This window comes from Marmota flaviventris, chromosome X (genome assembly GCF_047511675.1).
Source record: "Marmota flaviventris isolate mMarFla1 chromosome X, mMarFla1.hap1, whole genome shotgun sequence".
Taxonomy (NCBI): Eukaryota; Metazoa; Chordata; class Mammalia; order Rodentia; family Sciuridae; genus Marmota; species Marmota flaviventris.
Window position 1 is genome coordinate 63,634,805 of NC_092518.1, and position 18,862 is coordinate 63,653,666.

General features: G+C 33.7%; 1 protein-coding gene across 5 annotated transcripts in view; it reads left to right on the forward strand.

Annotated features, from left to right (window-relative positions):
• The window catches only part of LOC114093112 (vascular endothelial growth factor receptor kdr-like), a 295,863-nt gene that overhangs the window by 267,782 nt on the left and 9,219 nt on the right, over window positions 1-18,862 (forward strand). For 4 of the 5 annotated variants that reach the window (XM_071606114.1, XM_071606118.1, XM_071606115.1 and 1 more), the window contains one exon: window positions 9,625-9,709. In XM_071606114.1, the coding sequence (XP_071462215.1) occupies window positions 9,625-9,709 (85 nt within the window). The remainder of the gene's footprint in view (window positions 1-9,624; window positions 9,710-18,862) is intronic. The other variant, XM_071606116.1, reaches the window with a different exon arrangement.

Genomic DNA, 18,862 nt, shown 5'->3' on the forward strand with positions numbered 1-18,862 from the left:
TTTTTTCACTCCTAATTTCTTTAAATGAATTTAACCTTTATTTTATTTATTTATTTATTTTATGTGGTGCTAAGGATCGAACCCAAGACCTCACGTGTGCTAAGCTAGTGCATTACCACTGAGCCACAAACCCAGCCTCTTCACTCCTAATTTTTTCTGCTATCCATTCACCTGTAGTGTATTATTTAGACTCCAGGTGTTAGAGTAGCTTCTATTTTTTAAAATTTTATTTTTGATTTTTAATTTCCTTCCATAATGATCTGATAGGATAAGTTTTTATTTTTATTTTATTTTGTATTTGCTAAGAGTTGCTTTGTGGTCTAAGATATGGTCTATTTTAGACAAAGATCCATGTGCTGCTGAGAAGGAACTGCATCCAGTCTTTATGCATGAAATATTCTATATATGTCTGTGAAGTTTAAGTTATTAATTATATTTTTAATCCTATAGTTTCTTTGTTTATTTATGTTTAGAATATCTATCTAGTGATGAGGGAAACATGTTAAAGTCATTCAATATTATTGTGCTGTTCTCTATTTAATTCTTAAAATTGAGAAGGATTTTTTAATATATGTAGGTGCTCCATTGTCTGGGATATGAATATTTATATTGTTGTTTTTTGCTGTTGGATAATTACCTTAAGTATAGGAAATGTCCTTGTTGGTTCCGTCTGATTATCTTTGACTTGAATTTTACTTTAACTCATATGAGGATAAAAACTGTTGTTTGTTTCTACATGTTTGGGAGAAAAACATGAATGAATTATATTTTTCCCATCCTTTTAATTTCATTTTGTGGATGTCTTTGCCTATTAGGTGAGCCTCTTGGAAACAGCATATTGTCTATTCTTGTTTATTAGTCCAATCTACCAGTCTGTCTTTGGATTGATGAGTTTAAGATATTTACATTCAATTTTATTTAGAAATGATTTTTATTCTCTGTCCTTTTGATTTATTCTGGTTTAATTTGAATTAATTTCTCCTTTGATTAACTAATGTCTTAGTGTAGTTCCTCCCTTTGCTGGTTTTCCAATTTTATTTTTTATTTCTTCCTTAAGAAATATTTTATTGAGTCCCTTAAAAGAGTGTACTACAGGGATACTGCTACATCGATGTTAATAGAAGCACAATTCGCAATTGCTAGACTGTGGAACCAACCCAGATGCCCTTCAATAGATGAATGGATTAAAAAAATGTGGCATTTATACACCATGGAGTATTATGCAGCACTAAAAAATGACAAAATCATGGAATTTGCAGGGAAATGGATGGCACTAGAGCAGATTATGCTTAGTGAAGCTAGCCAATCCCTAAAAAACAAATACCAAATGTCTTCTTTGATATAATGAGAGCAACTAAGAACAGAGCAGGGAGGAAGAGCAGGAAGAAAAGATTAACATTAAACAGATACATGAGGTGGGAGGGAAAGGGAGAGAAAAGGGAAATTGCATGGTAATGGAGGGAGACCCTCATTGTTTTACAAAATTACATATAAGAGGTTGTGAGGGGAATGGGAAAATAAACAAGGAGAGAAATGAATTACAGTGGATGGGGTAGAGAGAGAAGATGGGAGGGGAGGGAGGGGATAGTAGAGGATAGGAAAGGTAGCAGAATACAACAGTTACTAATAGGGCATTATGTAAAAATGTGGATGTGTAACCGATGTGATTCTTCAATCTGTATTTGGGGTAAAATTGGGAGTTCATAACCAACTCGAATCTAATGTATGAAATATGATATGTCAAGAGCTTTATAATGTTTTGAACAACCAATAAAAAAATAAATTAAAAAAAGAAATATTTCATTGAATATGTTTTGTAGTGCAGCCTTTCTAGTTGTGAATTCTTTTAACTTTTGTTTATCATGGAAGATTTTAATTTCATCAAAACTGAAGCTTAATGTCACAGGATATAGTATTCTCAGTTGGCATCCATTTTATTTCAGAACTTGGTATATATTATTCAAGACCTTCTTGCTTTTAGGTTTTGGGTTGAGAAATCAGCTGAAATATGGATTGGTTTCCCTCTAGATATAACCTGTTGTTTTTCTTGAGGGGCCTTTCAGATTCTCTCCTTATTTTGTATATTAGGCATTTCTTAATAATGTGCCTTCTTGTGGGTGTGTTGTAGTTTTGTATATTTGGAGTTCTGTAAGCCAAGTGTATTTGATTTTTTTTATTTCATGCTTAAAGTTTAGGATATTTTCTGATACTATTTCATTGAAAAGATTGTATGTTCTTTCCAAACCTTTACCTATCCCAATAAATCTTAAATTTGGTCTTTTCATGTTGTTCTTTATTTCTTGAAAGTTCTTTTCCTGGTCTCAACATCTTTTCTACATAGTCAACTTTATTTTCAAGATTACATGGTTTGTCTTCATTGCTTGAAATGTTGTTTTCTGTTGGTGTTCTCTTTTGATGATGTTTTTCCATTGAAATTTTTAATTTGATTTACTTATTCCAATAAATCAATGGTGTTGTCTGTAGGTTATGCTTTACTTTGGATTTTTAATTTGTTTTATTGATTCCATTATTTTGAGGATTTGTTTAATTTTTTCCATAATCCATATTTCTTTGTTGAAATTATCTTTCATTTTCTGTTTTTTTCTCTCTGATTTCTATCCTTACATCATCTCTTACCTCACAGGTCACTTTAACTATGAATTGTCTACATTCATTCTCTGACATTTCTCCCACTGTGGTGTCAGTGCATTATGTTATTCACATATTTTGGTTTGTTTGGGATAGTTTGTTCCCTTCCTTTTTCATGTTGTTTTTGTGTCTACCCATCTAACAATATGGATCTGAGGCAGCAGAGTTTCTATGTTGTAAACTTAAAATGTCCCTGAAGTTTTACAATAACTCACAGTTTAAAGGGAGATAAATAATAACAGCAACCAATGCAGATTATATACAGAATTAAAACAAATAAGTCCTGCTATGACATTTATAATGTTAATTGTCACAATAAGCAGATATTATATAATCAGCTATTGAGCAATGTAGAAAGAGTAAATTTGCAAAATTGTTTGCAATTTTGAAAGGTGAACAGGGAAGGAACTGAAGATATGTAGGATTTGATGATTACGGGGGAAGGAGAAAGAAAGTAGAAGTAAAATAAGAAAAGTTAAAGAGAGATCAATAGAGTTTGGATGTTAGCAGACTAAAAGTGATAAAAATAATCAAGGGAAACAGATAACTGATAAAAATACACACACACACACACACACACACACACACAGTTTATATATAAAACAAAACCAAAACATACTAGTCAAGCATCCTATCCCTAAAAATATCCTTGAAAATTATCTGCCTTCAAAAAATTTTAGAAAGTAGAAAAAAAGAGACAAATGTGTACATGTGTTCATATATCATCCACCTCACAATTACATAGAAAAAAATAGTTCTCAATGAAATATTAAGATTTTTTTCTGTTCCATTAGCTAACAATTGTCAGTGGGAATATGGGTTCATCATTTATTCCTAAATGTCTTACTTTCCATCTTCTTGAGGTATGTCATGAGTATGAAAGTACTGGCTGCTGTCAAATGCTTCCTCTTTTAAGTTGTTCATCAAGTTGCCAGTTGGAATTCAGAAATTCTCAGTTTCCCTCTTCAGCCATGTTAGTTAGAGTAGGATGGAGACACTGTATGCCCTCAGGATGGTCTCACTATAGTTCTGTGAGAGGAGTTTCCATAGGCAGAGCTCCTGAATGCAAGGTTTAAGTCTTGATAGGCTCTTGATTGTTGAAAGGCAATTGGTCTGAAGATTTTAAATCAGTGCACCTCCAAGGCTCAGAAGCTGCAAGTCCATGCTGAGAGACAGCACTGTAAGAATCTCCTTTGGGTTCTATCTTACAACAGAAAAACCAATCTTTTGCCCCCTCCATCACCCACGAGCCTCACCTTTACTGGACTCAGGTTCAGTCCCCAAACTCAATCACTCCAACCCATACCCTTTTGAATTCTGGGCTGTACTCAGCCCTCCCAGCCTGTACTGCAAGTCACAGGACTCCACAAGGAGAGGGAAGCCATGTAGGTTTACACAATCCATATATCTCTGTGAGAAACCCTCTCCATATCTGATTTTCTCCTGACCTCTTAGACATGCTCTATACTGTGGGGCATGGGTTTGTGAGGCCTGTGTTTTGGAAACAGCTCTGGATTGCCAAGAGTCAGCACCCACAGCCACTGGTCTCCAGTGTACATCTATAAGATGGCTTCTTCCTCTGTTCTCAGTGGGGTGCCATGAGAGACAGGGCTTCTTTCCAGAATGAGAGCATTGTGCAGCACAATTTCTGGGTCCAACCAGCAGTGTCTTTGATCTCTTATCTTGCTGTGACAAGACACATCATTGGCCTCCTAAAAATGTGGGTTCCCTTTAATCTCCTATCCTTCCACTTCACTTGCAAAGGTGCTGGCAGCAACAGTAGCAGTGAGTTGAGGGATTTCTTCCTTATTCTATTTATGTCCAACCTCCCAAGTTTCCAATCTGCTTTGAATATCCAGTATTGATTCCCAACGAAGTCCCCCCCTTTTTTTGTTTCACCCCGCCTTACTGAGAATCTGCCTACCTGCTTTCTTGGTTTTATGCCACAGAGCAGCCTGGAAGTTGACCTCTTTTTTCCACTATCTTGATTCTCAGCTTGAGGTATATTTTATCTGATGAATACATAGCTGATTTGCTCTCCTTTGCTTGACATTTTCATGAAAAAAAAAATTCTTCCACAGATGCACACACTAGTAATATAATTTGGTCAATGTCACTCTCCAGAGCTTTCCCCCTCATTTTCCTTCTCCAAATCCTTGGTCTTTTTTCTATGTTCTACTAATTTCCCTTTCATTTCCATGAGATAACCCCCACCTTGCTTTTCTATTTTCTTCTCTGTCTTCCACAAATGGAACAAAAAAATATATAATCATCAAACTTCTGAGTATGGCTTATTTTACTTAACATAATGTTCTCAATGCTATCTATTTTTCTACAACTCATATTTTCTTCATTACTGAATAAAACTCCATTATGTATATATACCACATTTTCTTCATACATGTATCTGTTGATGGATACATAGGATGGTTCCATAGTCTGGTAATTATGAATTGTGCTACTATAAACATGGGTATGCATTTATCACTATAGTTTGATACCTTTAATTCTTTTTAAAAATTGTTTTATAATAGTTGTAGATGGACACAATACCTTTATTTTATTTATTTTTATGTGATACTGAGTATTTTTTAAAGTTGAGAAGAAATTTGTCTTTATTCTTTATCAAAATAATTGGAAAAAACTCAGCTAAAACAGAAAAGAAGCCAAATAAAATGACATCATTGTAATACTAAATATTGAACCCAGTGCCTCATACAAGCTAGTCAAGCACTGTACCACTGAGTTACAAATACAGCCCATGACTTTAATTCTTTAGAATAAATACTGAGGAAAGGGTAGGCTGGGTCATATTGTGGTTCCATGCCTAGTATTTTGTGGGACCTCCATACTGTTTTCCCTCATGCTTGCACTAATTTATAATCCCACCATAACTGTAAAACAATTCCATTCTCTCACCATTCTTTCTTGAATTTATTGTTTGTATTCTTGATGACTGCCATTATGATTGGTGTTAAATAAAATATCAGTGTCATTTTGATTTTCATTTCTTTAATTGATAATGATATTACTTTTTTTCATATATTTGTTGGCCATTCTTTTGAGAAGTGTCTATTTATTGCATTTTCCCTTTTATTGGTTTGACTATTTTTTGGTGTTAAGGTTTTTGCGTTCATGTATTCCCGATATTAATTCTCTGTCAGAACAGTAGCTAGTAAAGATTTTTGGACATTTTATAGGTTCTTTCTTCACATTCCTAATTTTTTTCTTGTTGTGTAGATGCTTTGATTTGATTCCATCCCATTTATTAACACTTGATATTACTTCTTGAGCTTTGAGTTCCTATTGAGAAAGTTGTTGCCTGTCCCTATAAGTTGTAGTGTTGACCCTATATTTTCTTTTGGAGTTACGTAGATTCTGGTCTGAGTCCTAGATTTTTGTTCCATTGTGAGTTAATTTTGTGCAGGGTGAGAGGTAAGAGTGTAAAAACTCATTCTTCTAGATATGGATAACCAGTTTTACCAGCAGTACTTCTTAAAAAGGCTTTCTTTTCTGTAATATAGGTTGTTGGCCACTTTGTCAATGATCAGATAACTGTATCTGTGTGAATTTCTGTGTGTCTTCTCTTCTATATTATTTTGCTGTGTCTGTGTTCATGACATTACCATGCAGTTTTTGTTATTATAGCTCTCTATTATAATTTAAAGTCAGGTGTTTTGTTGCCTCTGGCATTGCTATTTTTGTGTAGAATTGCTTTGGCTATTCGTGGTCTTTTATTCTTCCACATGAAGGTTTTTAAAATATTTTTTAAATTGTAGATTGGCACAATACCTTTATTTGTTTATTTAGTTTTTTGTGGTGCCAAGGATCGTACCCAGTGCCTCACACATGCCAGACAAGTGCACTACAACTGAGCCCTAACACCAGCCCCTTCCACATGAATTTCATGTGTTTTCTATGAATGCCTTTTCTAGATCTGTAAAGGATATAATTAGTATTTTGAGAGGGATTTCATTCAATCTGTATACGGCTTGTGGTAATATGGCCATTTTAACAAGATTTTTTCTGCCTGTCCTTAAACATGAAAGTTCCCTCCATCTTCTTGTGTTTTGTTCATTTTCTTTATTTAATGTTCTATAGTTTTCATCATGTAGGTCTTTGACCCCCTTGGTTAGGTTTTTTTCCTAGGCATTTTATTAATGTTTTGGGGGTATGGTGAATGGGATTGTTTTCCTGATTTTTTTTTTCTCAGCAGAATTCATTGTTATAGGAAAGCTATTGATTTTTTCTATATTGATTCTGTAACCTGCTACTTTGGTGAATTTATTTATTATCTCTTGTAGTCTTTTGGTGTAGTGTTTGGATCCTCTAATTATAGGAACATGTCATCTGCAAACATTGATGATTTCACTTCATCTTATTATTCTTGTTTTCCCCATTCACTTGCATAATTGCTCTGACCAGAATTTCTGGAACTATATTAAATAGGAGTGGTGAGTGGATATCCTTGACTTAACCCAGATTTTGATTTTTAAGTAAATGCTTTCCGTTTTCCCTGTTTACTATGAGTATGGTGTTGAGTTTTTTTTTTTTTTTTTTTTTTTTTTGTATCAACCCTTTCTGATGTTCAGGTAGGTTCCTTCTGTTCCTCATATCTTCAGTGTTTTTATCATGAATGGGTGGTAATTTTTTTCAAAAGCTTTATTTCATCTATTGAGCTGAATAAGTGATTTTCATGCTTAATCTATTTATATGTCCTTATCTGGTTCTAGTATGACTGAAATATAGGCTTGATAGAATAAATTTGAAAGTGTTACATAATTTTTCATTTCATGGAATGATTTGAGGATTATTATTTTTTCTTTAAAGAACTGAAAACATTCATCTGAGAATCCATCTGGTCCTGAGCTGCTGCAGAATTCTATGTGGAGAATTCTGGCTGCTTGAGTCTGGGTCTAATCAGGCATTAGAGGTTTTGTTGGTATCAGCTTTGGACATATTAGGTAAACACACCACTAGGGCCCCAGATAGATGTTTATCTCTGCTAGGAATCTGGATAAGGAATCTCCTAGGAATTCTATTCATGGGGCAAGGAAGCCAAACCACCTCACACTCTGCTGACCATGAAGACTATTTCCCAGGCTGAGAACCTGAGAGTTTAGAACACCCACCTGTTCAGATTCTCAACATTTTTGAACTGTTCACATAAGCCACCAGACTCAAGAGAAAATCTCCTCTTCATTTTTCTGACTTGGTTCCTCCTGAGCAAAACCTGAATTGTGGCCATTTTAATCATAATCTTCTAGGTATACCCTAGGCCACAAGTCAGGGCTTGCCAGGGTACTATGGCAATGTTCGCTATGATCTCCCAGGATTCCACAGCAGCAAGTTACAGCATGGCTGCTTCAAAATGGATGCCACCTCAGCTCTCCATTTGCCAGCTGAGAAATACAGAGCACTTTTTAAGGACCAGTTTATGATATAGCCTCTGTGTCTGTTAAGTTCAGGCTTCTTTGATGATCTCAGGTTTTTTCATACCAAATCTGTTCATGGTATTCCTCTTTCTATGTTGTCCCTCCCTCTTGTAAATCACTGTCAATGCTACAACCAGCATTGCTCCCATGGACTTTCTTCTTTGTTCAGTGCACCTGAACCTGTTACTTGATTTGTTTCAACTATCCATTTTCTTTTACATATCATTGAATTTCCTTAGGATAATTATTTTGAATTCATTTTCAGGCTTTACATAAATTTTCACTTACTTTGGGGTCAGTTACTGGAGAATTATTGTGTTGTTTAGGTAGTTCTATCTTTACTTTTTTATGTTGCTTGTGTCCATATGTTGAAATTTGCACATCTGATAGAATAGATGCCTCTTCCAGTTTTATGGAACAGCTTTTTGTGGGAAAGAATTTCACCTGAAGATGAATCCTATAGTGTCATTTAGGCAGGGTGTGTTGGCTTTGGTGCGGAGTATTGTATGGGCCTGGGTACCAGGGTTGTAGCTGCTCCCCTGAGCTAAAGCTCCATTTCTCTTGGAGTGAAACATTGGTTCACATACTGGGAGTAGGGAATTTGTATCACTGGCTTAGGTACTTTTTTTTTTTTGTTAGATGGTGTTCCTATTCCTGGCTTGAGTGCCACATGGGCTCATCACAAAGGTTGTGAATGCTTCTCTGAACCATAGTACCAATTTACCATGGTGAAGTTCACAATTTTGGTTCATATTTGGAAGGATTGCGGCTGCTTAATTGAACAAGGCTCTGTAGTGAAGCAAACCATTAACTGGGATGGTACAGATAGAGTAGTATCCAGGGCACATGAAGCTAGAAGGCATATGAACTTTAACTAGGAATGGTATTATTATCATGTATGCAGACATGGTGCAATGACAGCAGAGCCTCAGAGATGAAATGATATAAAGTCTACTTATTCCTACAGCAGGACACAGTGCAGCAGTAGCTCCAGTTTCAATATGACATAGCATAGTAGCAGCTTGGGACAAGGGGTATGGCACAGAACATGTGTTTTCTGTCTTCAGTAGAACAAATATATGAACTCCAGGCAATTCTCCAAATGGTTCTCAGGGCCTGTGAATATTATATGGTTATCCATTAGCAAAAGCTACATGTATATTTTTGCCATTGTGATGGTGCTTTGGGACTCCTGATTACCTTTTCTACAGTTAGAAATTCTTCCTGGTTCTCAAATGATCCTTACTTGGAGGAAGCATTGTTGGAGTCAAGCCATTGCCTTTCATTCTCTGCTTCACAGGGTTTTTACGCACCCTTATTGTGCTCTAATGATCTCCTTTATTGTGACAAAACTGTTGTTTATTTGCTATTTACATCCTTCTTGTAGGAGATAATGATCATTGGGAACTTCTAGTTTAACATCTTAATGATATCCAAGATTCTACATATCAATTAAATGTAATATTAATAAAATAAATTTTAATTTATAAAATTAACTATAATGCTGGAAAATTAAATAAACTCTTCTTTTGATTCACAGCAGCATTAAATCCCAGAAGAAGCCACTAGTTGGGCTATTTGATGAGATGGAGATCTGTGAGGAACAGGAGGACGCTGTGCTTGGGGTTAGTACTGTTTGATATCTCCATGGGTCAAATTGCAAGATTCTTTTGGAATCACTTTTATGGTTATCTGCATGCCCTGTAGATCTATTCCATGGAATAATCTCAGAGTGCTTTCAAGAGCAATCAATAAGAAGAACTAATAAGATAAGGTGGAAGTTGGGGAATAAAAATGGTGTAGATGCTTCTGGAAAGTATTCAATCAACCATCCACTTAATAAATAGGAAAACTGAAGTCCCCAATTGATTATGTGCTTGCAAAGGGTCACAGAGGTATTTGTGGAATTGTTGAAGCTCAATGCCAGATCTCTTATGTTTCCATCAAGTACTTATTGCTTTGAAAATTTGGTAAGCATGTAAAATATTTTAAGACATTAAATCATTAAAAGAGCACAAACAGATAATTCTTCATTAATATAAGGCATTTGGAAGGGCTTTTTGCAAACAAAATATGTCAGTTATTCACTGTGAGATCAACCTGTTCACTGCTGTTTTAGCCAAATACACCCCAGAATAGATGAATGGATAAAGAAATGTTGGGATGTACACACAATGGAATATTACTCAGACTTTAAAGAAGAATGAAATAATGGCATTAACAGGTAAATGGATGGAGTTAGAGAATATCATGCTAAGCAAAGTTAGCCAATCCCCCCCCAAAACAAAGGCCAAATGTTTTCTCTGATAAGTGTATGCTGATCCATAATAGAAGGAGGCAAGTGAAGAATGGAGGAACTTTGGATTGAGCAGACCAGAGGGAGAGGAGAGGAGGGAGTGCTGGGGGAAAGATGGTGGAATGAGATGAACATTTTACCCTCTGCACAGGTATGAATGTTAAAAATCATGTGAATCCACATAATGTTCAATCAGAGAAATGAAAAGTTGTGTTTTATTTGTGTAAAATATAAAATTATTTTTTTAAAAGGAAAAACAACAGACAAAAAAGCAAAAAAAAAAAAATCCTGTCATGAATTCTACAGCTAGCAAGAAGTATTGATTACAGGAACCTGGACTACTTCCTAGTGAGAACCTTTCAAAATGAAAAAACAAATGTTCCAAATATGGGATCAGAATGCAGCAAAAAAATGACCTCCTCCTATAACACTCATATTATTTCCCAAACAACCTAGAATCTCTCATTTCATAGGCTCAATCTATGACATCATGATAGAATTTCCTCACATACCCTGCAGTGATTCTTCCTAAACATTAGTAATGCCTTCTTTTCAATGAGCAGCTGTTTAATAAACCAGGTGTTTTTTCCAGGGATAAAATTCAGTCAATAATAGAATCAACAAGGAAGTAGAAGAATTGAACAAAACTACAAATCATAAACCAACTGAATGAATAGGCATCTGTATAACATGTTACCCTATATCAGCAAAACACTTTTTTCTGTTATGAAAATCAAATGTTCTCTAACATATATCATATATGCAGCCATAAAAGTAATCTCAACAAACATAAAAATATTTAAATAATATAAAATATATTCTTCAATTGTAATGGGATAAAATAAGAAGCCAATAACAGAAGGGAATTTAAAACATTAAAAAATTTATGTAGATAAGCATGCCTTTAAATCAATTAGTAAAAGAAAAAATGAAGAGGGGAATTAGTAAATACATAGAGATTAATGCAAATGAGATACCACAAATGAAAACCTAAGGGATGTATCCAAAGCAGTGCTCAAAAGGAAATTTTGATTTTCAAACATATGTATTAAAAAGGAAAATTATAGATCAATTACCTGTTAACTTATTCCTAAGAACATATAAAATAAGCACAAATTAAAAGCAAGCAATGTAAAATAAACTTACAAAGATTAGAGTCAAAAGAAATCAAATGTAATGGAGAAAAAATAAAGAAATCAACAATCAAAAAATCTTTTTCTTGAAACAGCAACAAAACTGACAACTTAGTGAAACTGATGAAGAGGAAAAGGAGGCAAGTATTCAAATTGCAAAAAAAAAAAAAAATCAGAAGTTACAGAGGAATTATTACCACTAACCTTAAAAGAGAGAAATATTTATAAGGGAGTCTTATGAATAACTGTGTAAATGAACAAGTTTCCAAAATACAAAAATTACCAAAATGAACATGAAAAGAATCACACAATTTGAATGGAATTACAATAAGTACAGAGAGGTTGAAGAGACAAAACCACTCATAAGATCTGCAGAGAACAGGAGTTTATTGGAAATAAGATACAAATAAAGGAAGAAAATAAAGTTACAAGATGATAAAACAGGTGTTTCCAGTACTTATCCCATCATGTAAACATCCATTTGAAAACCATCCACACAGGAGAATGCCTTCACAAGATTTGAGAAATCTGGTCAAGAGACTACAATACCCAGGTTGATCACAGAAATAAGAAAAGTTGCATTGAAGAGAGTAGTAATGGTAGTTAAACTTTATCCTCAGGTTCTCTTCATCAAATCTGTACAGTTCATAATGGTCAGTGTTACCCTTCATTTAGGGGAAGTGAAATGAGCACACAATTTGCTATATACCCAAGAACTAGGCCTACTTAATTGAATCCTGGAACCATATCTTTTCCTGTCGACCTAGTCTCCAGGCCCCAGACCACAAATAACTACTGAAGTATTTTTTAATCCCTTCAGCTGAATTTTCTTTTTCATAAAAATATATATTTGTTCTTTTTTAGTATACATGATAATTTTTGACATATTATATACACATGGAATATATCTTACCCTAATTAGGATCCCATTCTTGTGTTTGTACATAATGTGGATATTCACTGGTCATGTATTCATATATGAACATAGGAAACTTTTGTCTGTTAATTCTACTGTCTTTCCTAATCCCATCATACTTTCCCTTTATTCCCCTTGGTCTAATCCAATACACTTCTAGTCTTCCCTCTTTGCCTTACTGTGTGTTAATATCCATATATCAGAGAGGACATTTGGCCTTTGGTTTCTTCGGACTGGCTTATTTCACCTAGCATTATAGTCTCCAGTTCCATCTGTTACTTGCAAATGCCATAATTTCATTTATTATTTATGGCTAAGTAATATTCCACTCCTTGGCATATGCCTAAAGGATTCAAAAGCAGCATACTGCAGTGACATAGCCAAATGAATGTTTATAGCAGCTCAATTCACAATAGCAAAGCTATGGAACCAACCTAGGTATCCTTTGACAGATAAATGGATAAAGAAAATATGTTATGAATACAAAATGGAGTATTACTATTGAAATATTAAGAAAGAATAAGAACAGTGAAGACATCACTCTATCTAATCTCAATATGTACTGTATAGCTATAGTAATCAAACCAGTGTAATGATGGCATAAACATATACTCAGACCAATGAAAGATGATGGAAAAAATAGAACTAAATTAATATATTTACAGTTAATAAATCTCAAACAACAAAGCTACAAAGAACATACAATTGGAGGGAAAGCTCTTCATTAAACGGTTTTAGGGAATCTGGGTAACCACATGCAAAAACATGAGATAGGACCCCTTTTTTAATATATCAAGTCCAAATGTATTATGTAAGTAAATGTAAGGCCTAAGATTATAAGACCACTAGAAGAAAACTTAGCAAACAAGCTTATTGTAATTGGTCTGAGAAGTTGTTTTTCAATATAATCATGAAAGCACAGGCAACATAAACAAAAACAGACAAATGAAACTACATAAAAAAACTTACAAAAGAAAAAAACATATCTGAATGAAAGTCATGAGAAAATATTTACAAACCATTCATCTGATAAGAGATTAATAGCCAAAATATATAAGGAAATCTTATTAAATACCAAGAAAACAACCAAACTTAATATGAACAAAGGACCAGAAAGATATTTCTCAAAGAAAATATATCAAAATAAATATTTAAAAAATATTCCACCTCACTATCATCAGGAAAATTCAAGTTAAAGCCACAGATGCTCATTATCTCATACCTGTTAGAATGTCAATTATCACAAAGACAAGTTAAAATAAATGTTAGTGAGATTGTGGAGAAAAGGGAACCCTTGGATCCACCCTGTGTGAATATAAATTAGAAAAACTACTATGAAAACTATGTGTAAGTTCCTCAAAAATTAACAAGATATGCACCAGCAATCCCACTTCTGCTCATAAATCAAAAGGAAATGAAATTGGTATGCCAAATATATTGATACCCTATTAAATTCATTGCAACATTAGTCACAATAGCCAAGATATAGGAACAATTGTATTTATCAAGATAAGAATGGATAAAGAAAATATGTGTGTATGCATGTGTGTGCAATTGAATAATATCCTGCCTACAAAAGAAGGAAACCATGCCATTTGTGACAACATGGGTAAACTTAGAAAACATTATATATGTGAAGTAATATATGATCTTCCTTATAATAATGTGAATTCTAAAAAATAAAGCTCATAAGATCAGAGAGTAGAATTGTGGTTGTGTCAGGAATGGCAGTGAAAATGAAATGGAAAGATGCGGATGAAAGGTACAAAGTTTCAGTTATGTAAAATGAATACATTCTGGAGATATAATGTATAACATGATGACTTTAAAGTTAATAATACACTGTTGTATACTTGTAATTGGCTAAAAGAATAGCTCTTAAATTTCCCACTACAGAAAGATAGCTTGAAGTGATGGATATGCTAATTACCTTGATGATATTTATTGTTTTTAATGTACATGCATATCAATATATCACATTGTACACATTAAATATGTGTAGGTTTTATTTGTCAACTATAGTTCAATAAAAATGAGATGAAACATACAGAAATTGAATTAGAAATAAAGTCTTCACAATCAAGATACAAGAGCCACATGTGTTTGGTACTGCATTTCAACAGCATTTAATGATGATTAATACAAGTCTTATTAAACTCTTCTAAAATATAGAAAGGAAGGGAACACTTCCCAACTCATTCTATGAGGCCAGTGTTCTCTGACACTAACATCCCACAAAAAACAACAGAAAAAAGCTAGAGATAAATATCACTTATAAATGAAAAAATGCTAACAAAACACTAGCAAACTAAATCTAGCAGAATATAGAAATATTGTGTTCATGACTAAGTAAGACTTATCTTGATAATAAATGGTTAAATCAACATATATAAATGAATGTTGTGATGCACCATATAAATAGAACAAAGTTAAAGCAATACATGATCATCTAAATATATTCCAAAAATTCATCTGAAACTCTTCCACAACCTGTTAAAATAAGGGAATTTATTTAACATGGCAAACAGCACTAAAGAATGCATCAGAATGAAAAAAAATAGTAGTAAAGGTAAAAATCAGTGTGGCATATTCATGTGTGTGTGTATATATATATATAGTATGTATATATATATATATATAGTATCGTTTGGTCAGTTTCATTCCATTATTCCTCCCTTTTCCTGTCCCTCCACTCAATTCCCTTCCTATTCTCCACTGATCTCTTTTCTATTTTCAAGGATTATGCCCTAGTTTTGTGCTTTATTTCAGTCTAATTTTGTTGGGAACCCTTTTATTTCTGCTTCAGTTGCAGTTCTAATCAGATTTTTTTTCCTACGGACAAAAGAGGAGGAAAAGTTTATTTGGGTTACACAGGTCTTAGTCCAGAGATGCCTGACTTTGTTGCTCTATACCAGAGGTGAGGTAGAAGAACATTGTGGAAAGAGGGTTTAAAGGAGGAAAATAGCTCAGGACATGACCACCAGGAAGCAGAAAGAGAGTGCTCTCCTCATTAGGAACAAAATATAAACCCCCAAGGCATGCCATCAGTAACCCAGCTACTCCAGCCACACCCTACCTGCCTAGAGTTACCACCCAGATAATCCATATCAGTGTGCTTATTGGGTTAAGAATATCATAGAACAATCATTTTGCTTCTAATCTTTCCTAAATTTTATCACACATGAGCTTTTGAGGGACACTGCATATCTAAATCAAAACAGGTACATTCTTTGTTATTGGTCTTTTAATTAAGTTTTCTTTCTCTAATTTGTTAAATTTCCTGTAGTTCGTGTATTTATTTTTTTAAATTTTTTTGAGAGAGAGAGAGAGAATTTTTAATATTTATTTTTTAGTTTTCAGCGGACACAACATCTTTGTTTGTATGTGGTGCTGAGGATTGAACCCGGGCCGCACGCATGCCAGGCTAGCGCAATACCGCTTGAGCCACATCCCCAGCCCCAAGTTCGTGTATTTCTAGAAATTTATCAATTTCTTCTTTTCTATGTTTTCTATTTTTTACACATACACAACAGTATTTAAGAATTTGGTAATTTTGATTATACATACATGGAGTGCAATCCATTTCAATTTTGATCTCATTCCTGTGGTTGTACATGATGTGGAGTTACACTGGTCGTGTATTCATATAGAAGCATAAGAAATATGTCTGATTCATTCTACTGTCTTGCCTATTCCCATCCCCCTCCATTGCCTCCATTCCCCTTTATCTAATCCAATGAACTTCTATACTTCTCCTCCCTACCTTCTCTTGTTTAAGTTAACATCCACTTATCAGAGAGAAAACTTGGTCTTTTGATTTTGGGGATTGGCTTATTTCACTTAGCATGATAGTCTCCAGTTCCATCCAATCACCAGCAAATTCCATAATTTCATTCTTCTTTATGGCTGGGTAATATTCCATTGTATGTATGTATATATATATATATATATATATATATATATATATATATATATATATATATATATCACAATTTCTTTATCCTTTTATCCATTAAAGATCACCTATGTTGGTTCCATAGCTCAGCTATTGGGAATTGAGTTTCTATAAACATTGATGATGCTGAGTCACTGTAGTATGCTGATTTTAAATCTTTTGGGTATAAGCCAAAGAGTAGAAAGACTAGGTCAAATGGTGGTTCCATTTCATGTTTTATAAGGAATCTCCATACTGCTTTCCAAAGTGGTTGCATCAATTTGCACTATCACCAGTAATTTATGTGTTCACCTTTTCCCCCATATCCTCACCAACATTTATTGTTACTTTTATTCTTGATAATTGCCATTCTAACTGGAGTGTGATAAAATATCAGTGTAATTTTAATTATCATTTTTTTTCTGATTTCATGGGATGTTCAACATTGTTTCATATATTTTTGACCATTTGTATTTCTTCTGTATCTTCCAATTTATTGGAGTGTAAGTATTCATATTAGTCATCAATTATCCTTTGAGTTTCAGTGGTGTCAATATTGATATTTTCTTTTCAAACTCTGACTTTATTAATTAGTGTCTTCTTATTCTCTTAATTAAGTTAGCTAAGGCTTTTCAAAGAGCCCAATCTTTGTTTCATTAATCATTTGTATTTTTCTTTTATTCTCTATTTCATTAGTTTTATTTTTGAATTTATTATTTCTTTCCTCCTTCTAGTTTTGAGATTGGTTTCCTCTTGTTTTTCTAATACTTTGAGATGCAGCATTAGGTTAATTAAAAAATTTCTGATTTTTCTGATTATTTAGGAACTTAAAACTACAAACTTTCCTTTTAAAAATTCTTTCCTTATATCCCATAAATTCTGTATGTCTTCTTTCTATTCTTTTTTGATTCTAAAATTTTTAAATTTCTCTCTCAATTTCTTCCATAATTCAGCAGTGTAATATTCAATCTTCATATGTTTGTTATCTGTAATTTTTCTTTCTTTTGAATTATAATCTCATCACATTATGATCCAATAATTTACAAATAATTACTTCTTTTTTTCTTCCTTTTTTTATTTTCTGAGATTTGCTTTGTGGCCCACCAATGAAAGCCCCATTAACAGCTGAAAAGACAGTGTATTGCATTTTTGTTCAATAAAATATTCTGTAGATGTCTAAGTCCATTTGAAATAAAGAATAGTTAAGCTCTGTAATATCTTTGTTGATTTTCTATCTAAATAGAAATGAGAGTGGTGTTTTTTAAATCAGCCACTATTATTGTATCAGTGCTCATCTGTCCCTTTATGTGAAGCAATGCATGTTTTATGAAATTGGGCACATTGTCATTTAGAGTAAAAATATTTACAATGATATTGGGGAGTTCTTGTCTTTTCTAATGTGTTGAACCATCTTTGTCTCTTATTAATTTAGGCATGAAGTCTACTTCATCAGGCCTGAGAATAACCACTCTTGCTTTCAGGTTCTGTTTGCATGGAATTTAATTTTTTCTTCTTTCATTTTCACATTATAGGTTTGTTCATAAATAAAATGAGTTCCTTGCAGAAAACACAATTAGTTCTTGCTTTTCACACAATTTATCAATGTATATCTTTACTTGTATAATTTTGCCCATTTAAATTGTGTTATTATAGAAAAGTATGTATTATTTTCTATCATTTTGTAGTATTTCTTATGTTTACTTGTTCCTAATTCTCATTGGCTGGTATACTCTTCTAATAAGATTTATTTTCCCTTGATCTCTGCGTTAGTTTTTTGGCTCTTGTATTTTTAGGGTTCCTTTGAATATCTTCTGCAATGCTGAGTTTACTATCAGGGAAAACCACTATTTGAGTAGAAAAGAGACTAATGAGCTAGCATGAGAGGAGAGGGTACCAACACTTACTAGTGTATTTTATGAAAGTGGAAAAGAGACCCACTTTTAAAAATGCCTAATTATTTAAGCATTCTTCCTGGGAAATCAGAAATCCTGTGTTTTTTCTTTTTTCTTTTTACAGTATGTGTGTCTGTGTTTGTCTGTGTTAAAGACCTATGAACATCAGTGGATATCAATGCTTTAATTTTCATTGGGTTAGATGGTGCCCACACCATGAGACAATGTGGGTTTAACATTGAGTCTGTGGCAAAGACTTGTGAGAAGCTCTGGACAGTGATTTGAGGCATAACTGTTGGTCTGTGGGCCAGTGAATCAAAGGAAGAAGATACTTTTTAAAAAAAAAATCAGCAGTCTGAAATCTGTTACAAGCAAGAAGCAATATTGGTAAGGCATGGAGGCATGGAGGCATGGAAATGGTATGGGTCTAGGTTTGCTTGAAAGGTGCTGGCCCAAGCATTCCGCTACACTGTAGCCCCCTCTTGCCTGGCTACGACCCCCATACCAGAGATGTTTTGGGCATCTGGTGCCCTGACCTGGGCACTTCACATACCCCATTGCCTATTTCTTTATAGCCACAAATTGGATTTAAGACTAGGTGATCTTC